At 39.0% G+C, this 12,290-nt stretch overlaps 1 protein-coding gene across 2 annotated transcripts; it reads right to left on the bottom strand.

The window, feature by feature from the left end:
- Nucleotides 1-625: 625 nt before the first annotated feature.
- On the bottom strand, nt 626-9,127 carry ttc19 (tetratricopeptide repeat domain 19). 2 transcript variants are annotated; one of them, XM_088643314.1, is made up of 10 exons: nt 8,814-9,127; nt 8,230-8,321; nt 6,656-6,766; nt 6,035-6,073; nt 5,878-5,934; nt 5,450-5,511; nt 4,293-4,387; nt 3,934-4,088; nt 2,392-2,554; nt 626-2,006 (listed from the first exon to the last, which is right to left on the bottom strand). In XM_088643314.1, the coding sequence occupies exons 1-10, from the start codon at nt 9,067-9,069 to the stop codon at nt 1,861-1,863; spliced, it is 1,176 nt and encodes a 391-aa protein (XP_088499440.1). In that variant the 5' UTR covers nt 9,070-9,127; the 3' UTR covers nt 626-1,860. The 2 variants fall into 2 exon arrangements, with proteins under 2 accessions (XP_088499440.1, XP_088499441.1); XM_088643315.1 differs by lacking the exon at nt 6,035-6,073.
- Nucleotides 9,128-12,290: the final 3,163 nt, after the last annotated feature.

The following is a 12,290-nucleotide window of genomic DNA, read 5'->3' on the forward strand; positions in this document are numbered from 1 at the left end:
AACGGTGATTGGAAAAGAGACAATTTGTATTCAACAAAACCATTCTCAAGGCTGGATTAGGTGAAGTTGTTTTAACTAAAAATATTGATCATTGTTTTCTTTTGTGAATTCCTAAGGATTCTTAATATTCTTTTCTGTTCCTGGTCTGCCTCCCAAATACCCACTTAAGTTACCCACTGCAGCAGAACCAGTTACATGCTTTCTATAGGCTGAACAGAGCAGGTATTTGTTACAGATACACAATCAAAAATAGAAGGGAGGTAGACAATGTAATGTTGTAAGCATGTCTGTAGTTTCCAGTCTGTATTTTGAATATTTAATGGACCAAAGGTTCAGAAATCCCATGAGCAGTACAAATCTAACAGTGTAATAATTTTAACAATATATGACTTTTTCAATACTTTGTCACTCAGTTCTGAAGCCTTGGCATGGCTTGCTCACTGCATCCTTGTAGCAAGACTTAATGCTGTACACTGCTGCATGAAGCAGAGCATGTTGATTAAGGTACCCATTTGCACAAAATGTAGTACTCTCCTGCCTTGTTAGTGTATTAGCCTTTATTAATAGTTGCTTCTGTTGGTATGTGGAGCACAGAAAGAAACCTGTTCCACTTAATCACAGACTGTTTTAATTGTTGAGAAACTTTATTTGAGTTTGAGTTTTAATGAGTTCATTCCTTTTACTGCTTTGATTAAAAAAAAACACCAAAGCAAGGAACATGCAAGGCGTGTTGCATAGACCAACATTACCTTACACTTCCCAGGACTACCTGGTAATTGGATACTGTTTGAAAAGTGGGTGTTTTGATTTCCTGAATTGAAACTTTAAGACTTTAAGTGGCATCAGGCTCATATACAGTATAACCATCTTAGCCAGATTCTCAATGAAGCAATGTGTGTATAGAAGCCTATATTTATATAGATATCCTGTATTTGAAATGTGGATTGTAATGAAGTACATAACTACCATAGGCAGATGCACTGTAAAAATCCACTCAACTGCAGAAATAAAATGTTTTCAAAAGTTTGAAGTAGTGCCATTTTGTTCTGTTCAATATCTGTTAAAATGAAAAACCTTTGCATGCAATGAATCTGTTTCATATGAAGGCAAAGAACAGAATAATACTTTGTACAACTAATTTAACAAGTTTGCTTCAGCCACATAGTGAATCCGGGTTCTTCACAGTTCAAAAATCTGTAAACAGTCCATACTGGTTAAGCCAATAATTAAATCAGTTAAGTTGGGTAGAATATCTCCAAAACCTGGTATGAAAATCACTAAGCTGTGATCTTCAACACTACTACCTCTCAAAAAGTGAACTGACCGTTGCACAGTAGGCAATTAATTTTTATTTTGCAAGACAAGTAGTTAAAAGTAGGCTTCCATGTTTTTGATGATGGTTAAAGGGATCCCTCAAGAAATTTAAATTATTTAAATAAAAGGCTTATAAAAATATTCAGTGTTTGTTAGAAGCCCCAGTGCACACTAATAACAGCTCATTAGAAAACACTAGATGGAGCAAGAGATCCCACCGAGACCACTATTTGTTAGGGACAAACAGGCTTTCATCTGTATTGTATTCTTCTTGAATTTCAACACTTGATGGAATCCTAATCAAATCACACTTCTTTTTAATAGGCCGTTTTGCTTCAGTGTATATGGTTTTTGCTCTCTTCCAATATCTTATTTTAACTGTTTATTAAGCTTCCATCCCGTGTACCAGCATATCGATGATTGTGGACCATGTCCTTCATCCCTGTCTTCTTCCTGGACTCCCCATACCCTTCTCTCGCACTTACTGTGCCAAAGCCCTTGTATTCCCTCGCATCCCTGTAAAGATCCATACCCATGTGCGGACTCTCAGGCAGCCTCCCGTTCTTCATCTCTTTCTCTGTTGCCGAGTTTCTCTAGCCCATCTCTAATCTGCTGCATTGCTTCACTGTCTCCTGCAGCCTGAGCCAAGAGCAGGGCCTCCCTGTATACATGCCTAGCCTGGACCAGCTGACCTGAGACAGAGAGAAACAGCTTGTCCACATACACTTCTTGTACAGTTAATTTTCAATTTCTGCTTCCAATCTACACCAGTTATGACAGAGGCATTAATGTGACTTATTTCACAGCCAGGTACAGCAGTTTGCTGCATCATCTAACAAACGGAGCACATGTACGCCTTTTTTCTTAAAAGTGAATTTTAAACACAGAAATTAAAATCATACCAGAATAGCAGTATGAGGTAGTATAAGCAGTTCAGACCTTAATGACTATGTGACATGTTTTTTTTTCCTTATTAAAAAACAGTCTAGCATAGGAGACAGGGCTTTGTAATATGTAATTGCCTAGGCTGTGCACCCTGATACCTGTCTCTGGAGACCACAGCGCCAACCTCCTTACCCTGGTGCAGCAAGATGCCTGCCATGTTGCAGAGCAGCACGTGCTGGTCTGGATGTTCGGCCTTCTTCGCCAGCTCCAAGGCCTGGCTCATCTGCTCCATGGCCTCCTGGTGCCGCCCCTGCAGGTCGAGCACTGTAGCCAAGTCATTCATCAGCACCACAGTCTGCACACAGACACAAATTAATGTTAGGTTATTATTTCTAATGTTTTAATGGATTACATATGCATTTCAAACATGGAGACAGAGGTTCGGTGCTGAATAGCACATGAGTATGCTCTTATGATGGCCCAGTCAGGTCAAACAGATTACACTTCAGTTAAGTCAGTGGTATACCTACTCCAGTCCTGGAGGGCTGTAGCAGTTAAGGGTTTCTGTTCCACCCCTGCTCTTGATTACCTAAATTAAGTGGACCGATTTAACATTTTCAAAAGAGAGTGATATAACCTAATGGGCTCTGTGGCCTTCAAGGACAGGAATTGTGGATCACCTCAGTTGCTATGCTTGAGGACAGCATATGAACATTTACCTTACATCCATCCATTTTCTAACCTATTTATTCAATTCAGGGTTGGAGGGAAGTCAGAATCCTGGTAAGAAACAGGAACAAGGTTGGATACACCCTAGCTGAGATGCCAGTCCACTGCAAGACACACACAGATGCAAACACGTACACACTCACACCAAGGTCAATTTTTCCAGAAGCCAATTAACCTACTAGTATGTTCATGGGCTGTGGGAGGAAACCAGAGCACCCATGTGAATATAGGAAGAACATATAGACTCCACACAGACAGCAACCCAGGACCCCTGCCCTGTGAATCAGCAATGCTAACCAGTGCTCCACAGTTCTGCCCTTTACCTATCTGAAATTGACAGATTCACACTGCTTTTAATAGTGCTTTGCAATTGTATTATACCCATCCATTTTCAGCAACCACTTTATTTATTAAAGGGTTGTGACGAGCTGGAGCCTAACCCAGTAGGCACAGGCCACAAAGTGAGAACACACCCCAGGCAGGGTCCCAATTCATCGCAGGGCACACAGACACACACCGTCATGCATGTATAACATGCAGGGAGAGACCAGTTAAGGGGACAGCATGGTTTTGGACTGAGAGAGGAAATGCACACAAACAAGGGGTGAACATACAGATTCCACTTGGCAAGATTCAAACCCAGGATTCAAACTGTGAGGCGACATAACTACTCACTGCCCCATCACACCACCCTTTGTATTATATATAAAAATAAAAGTCTTCTGTTACAATAAATACTGCAATTGTGTAGAATACTTGAATTTCAAGTAGAAAATAAAAGTTTTATATAAAAAAGTGATTACCTTCACTTTAATCTGTATTTTCAGATTAAAATATGTTTAAATTAATAATAAATGAGAACTACATGTCAAAAATAATTTTCACATATACCCTATACAGTATATATCTCCTAAGTGGTAATAACCATTACAAATTAGGCATTTTGGAAAGACACTTAAATCCTCTCCCCAAGTGGAGACCACTTTCAAGAACATGCCCCAGTACCTGAGGGTGTGCCTCCCCCTGCTCCTCGCGGCAGATCTGCAGGGCGCGAAGGTACTTCTGGTGGGCCTGATCCAGCTGGCGCTTTGTAGTGAGGTAGCGTGCGTATGAGTCCAGACACAGGCCCAAGAGAAGCCGTGTGTTGCTCCTCTCCTCCTCTGTGGGCTCGAGGAAAATGCCACTTCATTCACAGTTACAAGCCACTAAAGTTTAATGATTACTGCAAAATGAAAGTACCTCTAATAGAGAGGAACTTCATAAAGCATGGAGGGTCATGAAAATTGTTTCAAAAACACAAAACTGTAAGAAAAAACTCTTCTGGTTGGGTGCACACACTGAAGAAGAAAGGTATGTCTCTTTACCAGGTAGGGTGCCCTCAGGGAGGTCCTTCTGCTTCTCTATCTTTGCCTCCAGAGATTCAGCACAGAACTCAAAGCCATGCTCAGCCAGCTCGGGCCTGTGACAGACAGCAGCAGAGTGAAGGTGGCAAAACTGGGCCTCCAGCAGAAGAAAGACTTCACTACGTGGAGCAAAATTACATTTGCTTTTATTACTCCACAAAACAGAGCGTTTGCCCAATTCCTGTGCACAAATCGGGCATGTTACAGTGTTGTAGCAATATGAAGTGACATCACAGTATTTTTAGAGTAGAGTATTTTGACCAGCTGTATCACTGGTTTGGGAATTAAAACACCTTAGACCGCAAGGCCCTGCAACGAATTGTGAAAACAGCTGAAAACATTATTGGAGCATCCCTTCCTTCCATTCACGCCATCTATCACAGACGCTATATGCACAAGGCTTCTAGTATAGTAGATGACCCCTCCCATAAATTCTTTGCCCTCCTACCATCTGGAAAAAGATATCGCACAATACGGGCTAGCTCCACCAGACTCTGTAACAGCCTTTTCACATAGTCTGTTAGGCTTCTCGACACCCTGCTACTTACTTGCACCAACTCCAATTCCAGAAACAAGGTTTCAACTCCCCCAGTGTTTAGTGTATATTGTGTGATGTATTTTTTATACTATTCTGTAACAGTTAAATTGCACTATGTATATATCATGTGTACACTACCTCTGTTCCGGTGTCTTAGTTTGCATGATCTTATTTATTAATATTAGTATTATTAGTCCTGTCTACATTATTTCAGTGTCTTGTCTGTAATTGCATCATGGGCCAGGAGGAACAATATTTTGTTCCACTGTATCATCTGTTCTTGATTTAAATTTCTGGCCACTGATGTGTGAGCAAAGACCAAGAGAACCACGGTCAGCAGTATAGACAACGGAATCATTTTCAGAGAAAAAAATTGGAAAAACCTCTTTCCCCCCAAAACAACACTTTGCTTGATGGGATGAAGGCTGGATGAGGGAGTGGACTAAATCATTTGAAGAATAAACAGTGACAATGCTAAAACAGTGTAACAAAACTTTAAAACAGAACTTCCATTAAGTATTACCCATCAAAGAATGGTATTAATGGGGAAATACTGTGAATGGAGATGGAATAAACTCACTTGTTCTGAGAAGCATATATGCTGGCCAGCTTCAAAGACATCTCAATCACTGCATTGTCATCCTATAGAAGACAGAGGAACACACTAAGTACAGATGAAAACAAGATGGCCAACTGTTCACATTTTGTGTGGGGAATTCTGTCTTTTTATAGCCAAGCACACACACAGCTAACAGGCACATTGTGCAATATGACTATCTGAGTATCACTGAATATTTAATTTTAGAGTGTTTTTCAGTGCCTGCATGGTCCTTCCCAATTTTGGTTTGATACTAATGTGCATAATATGCACTTGGAGGGGAATAAAAATGAAATCTGAAGACTGCTTCCTAAAACTAAAGGAAATATTTTGTGGGTTTAAATATAATAGCTCAACCATGGGCCAGTATTCTCCTAGTGGTGTAGATACCAGCTCACAAGGTAACTTGCCTCTTGTGCCCCGCTGGCCAGCAGAAAACTCATAGCAGCCTTGAACAGCTTCTCTGCCTGTGACAGAACAAACCACACACGAGACTGTCAAATCATCTGCAAACACAGCACCTCAGTGAAAGCCCAGACCAGAGATCTCAAAGAGCTTCTGACTTACTTCGGGAAACTGGCCTTGAACAAGAGCAAGGTTCGCCATCTAGGAACACAGAACACATATTATTCACTAAAATATCAAGTCACCTCCTTACTGTTTACAGAAATAGGTTTGTCATTCTGGTTGACACCCAGCATTTGCTGGATTTTAATTCAGTTGAGTCTTCAATTTAAAACCATTAATCCAACTACTAATATGTTTCCTTGGCTGTAATCTGTCCTGGTGCCCCTGTAGTATATATATTCCCAGTATCTCTGGGCCTCTGTACTCTTATTATAATCTGTTGTCTCAATGACTATGAGCTCCAGGAATATGCTCTTTAAAGTTTCTCTATCACAATAAAGTGATAGATAGTGATAAGTCTTACCTGTGGAGAACACAACAATAGAAATGAAGGCATACAAAATAATTTAAGATTGTGTTATGAAGGACATTACAGTACATTAAAATATTTGATGCTTTCTTAAGAGTGAGGAATGTAAGGTGTATACCTTTCTTATACTAGTCTTAATACAAATATGTGGGATTATCTAACCCGTGTGCCTCCCTTCTATAGCATTCACATGTGTAGCAGTATGTGTGTGCAGCGCAACACAGATGTCAGCTCTGTGGCAGGAACAGTACCATGCTGTACGTGTATGTGATGGCTTGGGTGTTCTTGGCCTGGTGTGCCAGTCGGATGGCCTGGTGCAGAATCCTGTTTGCAGCCTCCAGCTCCCCCTGCATGATGCTCAGCTGAAAAACACAGTGGAGTGATCAACAAAGCACTGGAAGCTGCAGGTCAGTACTGTCAGCTAGGAGAATCTTATTCCCAAAGCCTGGTTGTTGTTGTAAGACGTCTGTCTCTTAGAGCAGTGACAAACCCCTTGCCAATCCAGAATTCCAATCCATTCACACCCAATGTAAAAGCAGTCTAGATTTTCAAACAGGTTGAAATGATCAGGTATGGTGTGGATTTAAAACCTAGAATGATGGTGTTGGGGGGCACAAGACATGAAAAATGCTGGCTTATAGCACTGAAACACTTTTTTCCATGAACTGCTGAACTGCACAAACGTGTTCCCCAGCTTAACTGGGGAAGCACTGGGCACTAGGCAAGGTACATCCTGAGTGAGACACCTGACCTTGCTGCATCTCAAACTTTGTTTAAAACATAATAAATCCAATTATCCTTGTATGTATTGATGACACTCAATTGTCCCAGGCACTTCACAGAATAAAATATAAATATAAGTAGCAACAGTAATTCAAATACACAATTTCTCCATCACAATGAGCTTTGTTTAGTCACTTTCACAATTTTCCATCTACAGAAATTAAAAATACAGGACTGTTTACTAGGGATGACAGAGAAGGGGTGAAGAATTACTTTGAACAGATAAGTTAACTGGAAAGGTGATGTCAATCAAACATGCTTCATATATTAATGTTGATAAAACCAAGGTACTGGCTACTGATAGTTATTGTTAAATTTTCAACCTCTCTCCCTTATTAAACAGCCTGGAGAGGCTGTTCAGTGTTTCAAATACCTAGAAATAGTACTGATCTGCATTTTTAAGAAGGCTAGTCAGCATATATTTTTGATCATGAAGCTGAAAGTGTTTGGGGTGAGTCAAAGCATTTTGGGGGGCATTTATAGAATGCTAGTAGACAGCATCCTTACTTTTGGCATCACAGTGTGGTATGGTAGCCTGGGTATATATTCAGGAAATTGACCAGAATTGTTAATACTGCTAGTAAAACTATTGGTCGACCAGAGAAGAGCAGAGAAACAGTTAAATCAGATGTATTATATTGCAGTTTAAAGTCAAGTTTAATTTATTATTATGATAATTAATGACCCCTCCCACTCTCTTCTTTCCAATTTTCAACAGCTACTGTACCTTCAAGGAGGGGTTTTTAAAGGCCTATGGCCATAACAAATGTATACAGGAAATATTTTGTCCTATGTGCAACTGGTATATAATAATATATATATATCTCCACCATTCTGGATAGACAATAATACCAAGATAAACCTATCCTAAGACCACAGGACATAGAGCTGTACCCTCCTTTAGATCTCCCACAGAGTGAAAAATGTCCTGATGGCTTTGACATTTCTCCACCATCTTTTTGAAGAGATATCAAATGGACACAAAACCCCCCAACACGTCATCGAATGAAATAAAAACAAACAGGATTGTGTACCTAAATACCTTTGCTCTCTTAAGAAGCAGAATAATGTCGTCCTCTTTCTTCTTTTCTTCATCTTCAACGTTATCGGAGGATTGGGTAAAAAGAGAGAACGCTGAAAGAAAACGGAGAGAAATTAAGTACAAACCCTTCCTTTCCAAATTCAAAGAATACAGCGCTTCAACTTGTGCAAGTTTTGCTTTGCTCAAAACAATGTTCAAGAGGGGCTCCAGTTGTTGCACATCTTTAAGACTCGTAGTCATATTTTATCATTTATAAAGCAAGCTGCTATAGAAATATTAAGGCTAAAACTACTTCTTAATCAGGGAAAGTCTAATAGACTAGTATTATAGTATTAAGAATCGTAACCACAAGACGACAAAACGAATACAAACCGATCTTCAATAACAAATAACAAATTATATATAAAATCCTGTTTTAATTACTGTAATGCTCCTCTATATAAAATAAATATCCAGGAGCAGTCGTCAAGAACAACATGCTCTGCTTTTTATAGCCTAGTACTGTACATATATACGACAAGCATACTCCTTACATAGAGCTTGTTACATAAAACACTGCATAACAAAAATAAAATCTCACTTGCCTAAAATTCCCCAAATTTGTAAAGTCAGACTGTCGTCACTAGCAGTTTTAGCACCAATACCAGTAGTACAGAGTGTGTATGACCTTCTGTACTGCGTTGCAGCTGCAAGTGACAGAAATCTGTCTTGTCGGTTCGGTGCGCGCCTCTCTACAGAGACCCGGAACCGAACACCCTGGGTTCGTGTCCAATCCAGTGCCCAGTGTCGAGCTCTAGCTGCCTGGACCTGGAACAGACGTGAAACCCGACTCAAAAACATCCCGGTACGCAGGCAAACGGTAAAATGCACTTAGTTGGCTATCACGTGATGGGGAAAGTACGGTGTCTCCACTGTCATATGACTATAAACGCTTAAATAGCCAGTTCTTATTTTACCGCACCTATAACGGCTACTCCAGTTTATTGAAATTATCATTTAAATTCAATTTTCTGTGTGTTTTCCTTGATTCTATGTAAGTCAATTGTAGTAGTGTATATAATGTGTTTAATCGCTCATCAGAAACGAAGCCCTTGTGGTCTTTAAAAGTGCTACGGCAGACAATGGTGTCTGGGATCACTATCACTGTTAGTAACAGCTTCAAAACAGAGGGACGAATCGCACGTGTAACCCAGGCTTTGTTGAATAACACACCTACCCTCTATCTCCTAAGGGTAACTTTGGACAAAACTAAGTTGGAGCTGGACAGAAAATGTACAAGAAATAACCATGGGGAGCTTTCAATCAGGTCTTTAAAGTTACCGAAAGAATAAATCTAGGGTCCAGAAAGCGTATAGTAAAAACTAAAGTTTCACAAACGTAGAGCAAAACGACGAAGCAGTGAATAAAAACACTTATTTTCATTGTTCAGAATGAAAACTAAACAGCGGACAAAGGTTGAAATTACAATAGGACATCACAAAGTAAAAAAAAAATACATCAGCAAAGGAATGCTTTTAGATTCTCCAGTTTCTTTTTGAAGGTCCTGCTGTAGCAATCTTACCATGATCATTGTAATTGCTATTAGGTTTAAATATTTCAAATCAAAAGTTATGGGTGGTATGGTGGTGCGATGTATAGCAATGCTACCTGGCAGCACTGGGGCCCTAGGTTCAATTTCTAGGGTGGTATCTGTGTGGCGTTTACAGTATGCTCCCTCTGTTCATGTGTTTTCCCTCCAGGTGCTCTGATTTCCTCCAGCTGTCCAAAGACCTGCTGGTGGGTTGATTGGCTTCTGTTAAATTTGCCCTGGTGTGAGTTTCAAACCCAACCCATGTCTCCCATGGAAGTTGTGTGTTTAATTGTGCAAAGATTAAACCAGAATTTATTTTACATGTCCTTATATCAGGCTATAAGGCCACAAAATCTGTTACTTTGGAAAAGTGTAGACTTTCACTTAGAACTGAATCTGGAAGTGCATTTAAAATAAAGAGAGAAGGAGGCTCTTTGTTACACATGAGGTCATAATATACAGTATTGCATGCTGTTTTTAACAGATGACCATTAATAGTCGACACATCCACCCTTAACCTACCATTTTGTCAGAGGATGGGGCTACGCTGAAGTACTTCAAGTTAATGACTTGAAGTGAATATGAAGTGAATCATTGGTTTTCAAAAAAAGAAAAAGAAGGGTAAGGGGGTAAAGGTGACAGAGAATTAAAAGTTTCATTGTGGCAAAACATTATTAATTTTAGCTACTTGCAAGGACAGACAGTAAAGACCATCTTTTCTTATCCTGTATATTAAGTATATAATTAACATTATTATGCTTAAACAGCAGTGCTGGTAAGTAAGTGTACATTAAGCTGGGATTATTGATAGGCGCTCAGCTAAACTATGTGGCATCAGGACTGATTTTGTTTAACTGCTTTTGTTGCGGGTGGTGCAGTGGTTAGCATTGATGCATTGCAGTGCTGAGGCCCCGGGTTCAATTCTAGGCCTCGTGGGCTGTCTGTGTGGAGTTGTCATGTTCTCCCAGTGTTCTTGTGTGTTTCCTCCCACAGTCCACAAATATACTGATAGGTTAATTGACTCCTGGTCTGAGTATTTGTGTACTGAGTAATATGTAATTAAGTAATATGTGCCTTGATGGACTGCTGTCCCGTACAATCATCTACTTCATGATAATATCGTAATTATGATCTTCTCTGTGATAATAGTTATTTTAACAGGTATCATGAATAAGAAATCAGTAAACACTTTGAAGAAGTAGAATTTATCATTCAAAAATGTTAATTTGCTTATTTTTTAAATGTATAGATGAGAGGAAAATGCAGAACAGTTTTCACTAAAAACCCTTAATAAACTTCCAAAGTTTATTTGGAAAATAAACTTAATTTGAATGACATTTATTTAGAACAATAGACCATTGCTTAAATTGAATTTTTTTTTTGTAAGAGACACTTTTAGACCATTTTTCAGATTACCAAGAACATATAGTGACAACAATACTAATTCTTGGCAAAAGTCAGTTTTCATGATGTATACAGTAAATGTGGTTAGAATGAGAATAAAGTCAGTCCTAGACGATTTATCATGTGAAGAAAAAAGTATCATCTCTAATGTTTTTTTTTTCATTTTGTAGATACTCATCTTTAATAGATACAAAACACTGCTCATAAATTTAAATCATGCTATAGATTTGCTATAGATTAGATTTGTCCAAGACTGGGTTATTTTTAGCATCACAATCTCCATTTATTATTATAAAATGGTATTGGGAGAAATGTATGTAATTTAAATCTAGTGCATTAATGGCATAAACCAAAGCAAAAGCAAATTTGATGCCATTGAATACACAGTGTATATATAAAATGCAAAGGAACAAGTAATAGGTTTATTCCATGCTGAAAAAAAGAAGAAAGAGAACACAACGTTTCGGCCGTGGAGCCTTCTTCAGGTGTTAGAAAGATAAGGCCGTGTCTTTCTGGCCTTGTCTTTCTCACAGCTGGAGAAGGCTCCACGGCTGAAACGTTGTGTTTTCTTTCTTCTTTTTTTCAGTGTTTAAGGTTGCTTGCCTTTATTGTTAACAGAATTAAAGTTTAATTTAAGCATATGATTAGTTAAGGAATTCATGGGTCATGTGGATATATAGGATATATCTTCATGTCCAGACAAGCATTCCCAACATCCAGTTCCATTTGCTCAGCATACTATTGTAATTGAAGTCATATTACCCTTTTCTCTACTTAACATGCAAACTTTGATTAGGCTTTTCGGTTTATTTTAAATGGTATAGAATTGGACAAACAAAATAGTTGATCACTCTAATGTGCTTTGAAAAGAAAACAGATGCAGACTGTTCATGTAAAGTACAAGCCATGATAAGTCATCATTTAGAAGTTAGGCATACACCTGTTTCTGTTCCTTTTGTCGATATTTTATTTACAAAACACAATGCATTCACACAAGACGTTGCAAGACTTAGCTCTGCAAAAGACTAACTACCAGTCCAGGTTTGCCTGAGAGTGGAAGTTTTTGAAGAGATCACTCATTTCCTGG

Source organism: Lepisosteus platostomus, chromosome 8 (genome assembly GCF_059453375.1).
Source record: "Lepisosteus platostomus isolate fLepPlt1 chromosome 8, fLepPlt1.hap1, whole genome shotgun sequence".
NCBI lineage: Eukaryota > Metazoa > Chordata > Actinopteri > Semionotiformes > Lepisosteidae > Lepisosteus > Lepisosteus platostomus.